This window comes from Pteropus alecto, unplaced genomic scaffold, assembly GCF_000325575.1.
Source record: "Pteropus alecto unplaced genomic scaffold, ASM32557v1 scaffold248, whole genome shotgun sequence".
Taxonomy (NCBI): Eukaryota; Metazoa; Chordata; class Mammalia; order Chiroptera; family Pteropodidae; genus Pteropus; species Pteropus alecto.
This window is the reverse complement of record NW_006441067.1, coordinates 394,753-401,904: the sequence shown is the minus strand read 5'-3', so window position 1 is coordinate 401,904 and position 7,152 is coordinate 394,753. Positions and strand designations below refer to the sequence as shown.

The following is a 7,152-nucleotide window of genomic DNA, read 5'->3' as shown; positions in this document are numbered from 1 at the left end:
GCGCGGTAGAGGGAATGCAGTCAGCATTCACATGTTGGCTAGGTGGAGGGTTGGGAGGGAGGGAGCCACTGGGGGGATCGTTTTATGAACTATATAGATGTCTAACCATTGTATTGTATACTTGAAACTAATTAAAATAAATAAATTAAAAAAATAATTTTTGGAACCCTTGTACACTGCTGATGGGAATGTAAATTGGTATAGCTGCTATGGAAAACAGTATGGCGGTTCCTCAAAAAAATTAAAAATAAAACTACCATATCATTCAGCAATCTCGTTTCTGGACATATCCAAAATAATTGAAATCAGGATCTGAGACATCTACACTCCCATGTTCATCGCAACATTATTCACAATAGCCAAATATGGAAACAACCTAAATGTCCACTGACAGATGGATAAAGAAAATGTAGTATATACACAGTGGAATATTATTCAGCCTTAAAAAGGGAAATCCTACCATTTGTGACAACATTGATGGACCAGGAATGTGTTATGCTGAGTGAAATAAGCCAGACACAGAAAGACGAATACAGAATCATTTACTTGTTTGTGGAATCTAAAAAAGCCAAACTCATAGAAACAGAGGAGATTGGTAGTTAGCAGGGGCTGGAGGAGGAGAAAATGTGGAGTTGTTTGAAGAGTATAAAGTTACAGTTATAGGAAATGAATAAATCCTAGAGATCTGCTGCACAACAGCAAGCCTATAAGTAACAAGATGGTGTTGTGCACTTAAAAATCTAAGATGGTAGATCTCATGTTAAGCATCTTACCACACACACACACAAAAGAGCAAAGGGACACATGGAAACGTTTAGAGATGATGGATATGTTTATTACCTTGATTGTGGTAATGGTATGATGGGTGTATGCATAGGTCCAAACTCATCAACTTGTACACATTAATTATGTGCAGTTTTATATATATCAATTATACCTCATTAAAGCTGTAAAAAAATACTTTTTGTATTTTTACTATTAGATAGACACTATAAGGTAAATGCTACCTATTCTACTGTTAATGTTAGTTTCTGTGCTATGTCATCTTTCACTTGGTGGTTTCTCCTAAATAACTATCATTCTTCATTCCCATATGATATAAAACACCCATAAACCAAAGGAATTGAACTTTGGGCATTTTAAGAAACATACTAAAAAATTCTAAAATATCATTACAGAAGCAAAGATGCATTACTTATTTTACCGATTAGTTGGAGAAAAAAAGATTGAGGTGTTGGCTAATGGATTGAGGGAACAATGGTAAACTTGACTCCACTGACTAACTCAGGTAGAGAAAAACAGCAGCACAGAATAAAACCAATAGAAAGTCATGGTTAACCAAGTGAGACCCTACTGATATTGGCTGGTGACCTTGCCAGGGTAAATCTGGATGCCGAGATGGAACAGTGTGGTCTTTTCTAATAGAATGATTAAGGTACTCATCATTCCTCAACTGTTGGTTAATTCTTCAGAATATGCCTGATCGAGCTGAGTTTCATGTTTCCTGAAACATCCTTCTTAATTTAACTGTGATCTAGTTCTAGTCTGTAAATGAGAAATGCAAGTAAGAATGAGGGGTCAATTTATTTTAAGTACATTTATCATGAAATATTAATGTGTACAATTTCAAACATTTATAAATATTGCAATTTCTAGAAAATTAATGTAACCATAACATTATTTAAACAGTGATTTTCACAATTATTTACAATTAACTCAACCTACCTCTGTAGAAACATAATTATGTTTAAAAGTACCCTGCCACAAAGTAGTAATTTCACAGTACCTTTCTATATAAATGTCACTAAAGTGGCAGCTGCATCAATAAAGCCCAGCAGATTGAACAATTTAGGAACACAATGAGACTGCAAATGCAAGTTAGCATTCATTTCAAACAAAACTTTTTATATTAACATATACATATTTTTCCATTTTCAGCAGTGATCAAAAAAAAATAATTAGGAGGCAGTATTTTCTTGTTTGTCGTAAACGAGTTAATTTTAAGATATTTTTTAAATTGACAGTAAGAAGCTAGATTAGTAAGTTTTTAGAACACATAATACTAAATATTTTGAGAAATTCTTGGTTTCATTGGAAGCCATTTCTAACAGTAAACCTTTTTCAGTTGTAATGACAGTAAGCAGAGGTAATTAATAGAAATTATAATTGCTATCAGCAATTAATGACATATTTAGATGGAAAGAGATTCTTGGCTTTATTCCCAAAGTTTTTTTCTACTTTTTAACCTTTCTGACATCCCCTCAAAAGGATCCCAAATAAGTTTAAAATTATGTCAAAGGAAAATAACTTTATATTGACTAGTACTTGTTTGAAAACAATATTTACTGTAGTATTCCACAGTTTTTCTTTTTTCTTTAGCATATATCTAGCTACAACAATTCAATGAAAAGGTAAGGTATAAGAAATATAGTTGAAGTCACAATGAAGTATATTCTTTTATTGACATAGAACATATACTTTTTTAAATGTTGGCTTTTTAAGAAAATGTTTCTCCTGGTAAATAATATGCATAACCGTTGCCCCAAAATGTATACAGCTGTTTTCCCCAAAATATTTATACATATAGTGGTCCACTTAAGACTAGCCCCATTAAAACCTACTGAATACAATGTGCTCTTAATTTATAAATGGGCTACCCTCAGCATATAAAATATATAGGCATGTATGCAATACAAACAAAGTAAGAAATATAGAAAAGAGATGCAAAGAAAAAAAAGTGTTCTTCCCTATTAGATCCAGACAGAAATTCAGTGTAATTAGTGAGTCATGTAAAATGTACTCTTGATATATAAATGGGCTACCTTCAGTATATAAAATATATAAGTATTTATGTTATACATAGAAAGTAAAAAATATAAAAAGGAGAAGTGGAAAACAAACAAACAAAAAGTGTCCTTTTCTTATAAGATCCAGACAGCAATTCAGTGTAATTAATGAGACCATGTGAAATGTCTGAAGAATTTCAGTTTTGGCAAATACTTTTTGGAAAAAATATCTAAGATATGAGAGTATTAAATTTCTATTTTAAGAATTTAGTAGAGGTTTTCATTTAAACATTCAGTGATGATACTGTGGTATCCCTAATATACAGAAAAGAGGACTTTTGGGAACCTGCTAAAAGAAAATACAAAGTTGCTCATTTTTACCCGGTTAGTAATAATCAAGTGTGTGTGGTACAGAGGATCAAATCCTGGTCCATCAGCATCTGATTATATTTTGAGGAAAGATGCCAATGGACAGGATCTGAATTCTTCCTAGATCTTAGAGGAAATGGGGCAGGAAGTGATGGCAAAGGAGGAGTCAACTCCAAAGGTCCCTGGTCCAATCTTAACGGTTGATGTTAAAAAACACACCAAATGTTTCTAGAGCATTCTTTCTGCTGCATTTTCTTTATTTCAAGCCACAGGTCTACTTTGAGGATCATGCGGCAAGTGGCTTATAAATAAAATAGAGTCTATGAATAGTGTCATCACATTAAGAAACAGAATCGCTGGATTCTCTTGCTAGGTAAAGAGCTCACATTGTCGGAATTCCACGAGTTGGTATTATTTACAGGGTACCTAAAATGGGGGACAAAAACCATCAATGTCAAAAATAGCATATATGCAATTCAGAAGTTAAATCAATGAAGACTATTCAATCATTTATAGAGTTAGAAATTTCATATGGTCTCTAAATATTGCTTCATGGTTAAAAATGCAACCAATATAACAGCCAATCCCCAAATTAGCAAATATTAACACTGTTACTAATTGCTTACCAAGGCAAACAATTCCCACTGTTTTCAAATCTCAGCATATGTTAGTTACCAAGAGAGCCTAAAGATGTAACCTAAAATGGTAACCATATCCATTTTGGAAGCCTAAGAATTTGGACACTGAATGTATCCTTTAGCTTAGAGATATGCCACATGTCTCTATTTTCATAGAGACCGGGCCTTTTTATCCTGTCATGGGACCAAAGGGGAAACAAGAGGCCAGGAAGATCAGTGAAAACACTCAGCTGCAATGTTTTTTTCTTTACTTTTTCAGATTATTATGCAGCCAAAAAATCTCAGGCTACTGAAAAAATAATGGAACTTTTCCCCAAACAGCATATAAGTTTCTTTACAAATTTAAATTATAGTTCTTCTGGGGAATATTTGGACTCTTCCATCAAGACAATAGATATCTGCTAAGTCTCTATAGATTTATGTATACAGAAGCCCTTTCTTTGTTAGGTATAAAGCACTAACACCAACATAAAGTATTATTTATGGAAACAGAAGATTAGAACAAATTTATCCTAAATTTGAAAAATACAGAAAAAGGTAATCTAGTTTTAAATCCTCATGCAAGTAACCCATATTTAATTATTAATTAAAAGATAATCTAATGTTCTGCTGATGTGAACAATTTTCATCTCATATTTATATATAGCACTAAACTGATTATGGCAAGCTGAATTAAGGCATGTCAGATTTCTACAGATGTTCCCACATATCCGTAAAGTTTAAATTTTACATTTTAAACCCAGATCATCATCTAATTAATTAAGAGAAATAATTTAACTCTTTCCTTAATCATAAAGATTTTTAAAATGTTTCACTTTCTTGGCAACATATGGAACAAATTATTTCCATTTAAGCCATTAATTTGAAAAATTGAGCTACCATCAGGAATACCTTCCAAAAATGATTGTGATATTTAAATTAACACAGATTATGCAATGTATTTCATCACATGCTGAGCAATTTTGCTTTTATAAGACTATTCAGTAGAAGTTACTGTGTAGAATAATAATTCAGTTTTAATTCAACCCCAATTTATTTAAGCAATAATTTAAAAATCTTCAGTTCACAAAATGAATTCTTTTAACTAAAATAAAAGTGACTATAAATTTTCCCCAGTTCTAGAGTTTTACAGAAACTCTGCTTAATATACTCTGGCCAAAACTCTTACCAGAATTGAAATCTTAAGACTTGTATAGCAAATTTTTGTAAGTATGAAAAACATTTTATGTACATTTGAAAGCCAATTTAATTAATATCAGAAATTATACTTGAATTTTCATCTGTCACTCTGAAAGTCCTTTCATTTAGCATTAACAGTAGTACTTTTACTTTTGCTCATTGCTGTAGTTGACAGCAGAATAAATGTAGCTCCTCAAAGGATCATCTACTAAAAATAAAAGAGGCTAAGCAGAGTCACAGTCCTTTATTCTGACTGCCACAAAAGATTAATTAGTCAAATTAGACCTTTAATGGATTTTCCAGATTCCTAACCATAGGAAGAATGAAAAACACTGAAAACCTTCTGCCATTATATATAAATACATTAACACTAACTAATAAAATTGTCTAATTTAAAGAGTAACTGACCTGAGATGTACCTTGCTCCGATTAACATTACCATGCTACTCACTATAAAAAAGCCCAAGGGTAGACTACAGAAGATACTAGGGTCACCTGTGGTCATCCAAGTAGAAGGGAATTCCAGTCAAGCAAACCAAAAGAGAGACACATAATTACAATATTTGTGTTAAGAATCACATGATAGCAAAACAAAATAAGTTAAAAAATAATATATTCATAAAAGCTAGCAAAGAGTTATTACTTCAAATAAAAAATATAATCAAAATTGAAGGCTTATAATAATTAACAAACAATACAGATAGCATGCCACAAATAGCCAAGAACATAGTGCATATGGACCATGAGCCTTCCATTGGCAAAGCCAGAGAAAGCTGATGGAGAACACTTTTTGGGAGGCTGTTGATTTTAGCTTTCTTGATTCTTCCCCAAAAGATACTAAGTAAGCAATCCAATTCCCCCAAAATTCAAATTGTAAATCCTTTGGCTATCAGAGAAGAGTTTTATTAGTCTACTGAAAATAAATTTAAACCCCTATTGGTTTCGTTTTCTTTTTTAAAATAGAAGTCAGTGTATAAGGAAATGTACGTATTAATATTACTCTAATTTGAAAACTAAATTGCATTAAATCTACATTCTAAAATGTTGCCTGAGGACATGGTTGCTTTGATGTTTTCTAACCTGAGTCTCAGGGAAAGAAATTGAAAGAAAAAGGAAATTAAGCTAAGTTAGGAGAAAAAAACAAAAGCTTCAAGTCAGACATCCAAGACTGAAAATACAGATCACAGTGATCTGTGGTAGTGGATAGTTCCAGAAGCTTCTCCTAAAAGCTGGACACTAATTAAAAGTAGTTCTAGTCTACGGCCATGCTAGCCTGAATAAGCCTGATCTCAGAAGCTATGCAGGGTCAGGCCTGGTTGGTACTTGGATGGGAGACCACCTAGGAAGACGAGGTGCTATAGGCGTAAAAAATAAAAAAAATAAAGGATCGTAAGCTGACAAGGTCCTTGCAATCTGTGAGGTCAACCAAGGGTTGCTCCCCCTAAAAAAATTAAAATTAAAATAAAAAAAAAGTGGTTCTAGGGGGTGGAAGTGGGTTAGGGGGAAAAGTGATTCTATGCTCACTTTGGGGTTGAAAAGCAGTTTATATGTCATTTATAAACTCTTCTTCATTAGAGTATATGCTTCAATTTATTATTGGTCATTGTTCCATTCATTATGTGACAAATCTTATATTTGCCAGGTGGGTATTAGACTAATTGGGGGATCACTTCACAAATTATATAAATGTCTAACCAGTACATTGTATACCTGAAACTAATGTAAAATGATATTGAATGTCAACTCTAATTGAAAAAAAATGTTGGTAATCACACAGTAGAATATATAGATGTCAAATTATAATGTACACCTGAAAATTATAATTATATTAACCAATGTTACCCCAATAAACTTAAAAAAAAAGAAAAAAAAAGAGCTATCAAGCTGTGAGAAGACATGGAGGAAACTTAAATGCACATTACCAAATGAAAAAAGCCAATTGAAAATCCTACATACTATATGATTCCAATTACATGATATTCTGGAAAAGGCAAAACTATGAAGACAGTAAAAAGATGAGTAGTTACCAGAGGCTGTGGGGGGTGGGGTGGAGGGATGAACAGGCAGAACACAGAGGATTTTTAGGGCAGTAGCAATACTATGTATGATATCATAATGATGGGTACATGTTGTACATTTGACCAAATTCATAGGATATACAATGCCAAGAGTAAAACATA

The 7,152-nt window shown here is 32.6% G+C and overlaps 1 protein-coding gene across 4 annotated transcripts in view; it reads right to left on the bottom strand.

The window, feature by feature from the left end:
- Nucleotides 1-2,431: 2,431 nt before the first annotated feature.
- The window catches only part of GK (glycerol kinase), a 66,012-nt gene continuing 61,291 nt past the window's right edge, over nucleotides 2,432-7,152 (bottom strand). For 2 of the 4 annotated variants that reach the window (XM_015594388.2, XM_006918278.3), the window contains 2 exons: nucleotides 5,381-5,467; nucleotides 2,432-3,581 (listed from right to left, as the gene is read on the bottom strand). In XM_015594388.2, coding sequence (XP_015449874.1) covers nucleotides 3,571-3,581; nucleotides 5,381-5,467 — 98 coding nt within the window. In that variant the 3' untranslated portion in view covers nucleotides 2,432-3,570. The remainder of the gene's footprint in view (nucleotides 3,582-5,380; nucleotides 5,468-7,152) is intronic. The other 2 variants (XM_015594389.2, XM_006918279.3) reach the window with 1 other exon arrangement.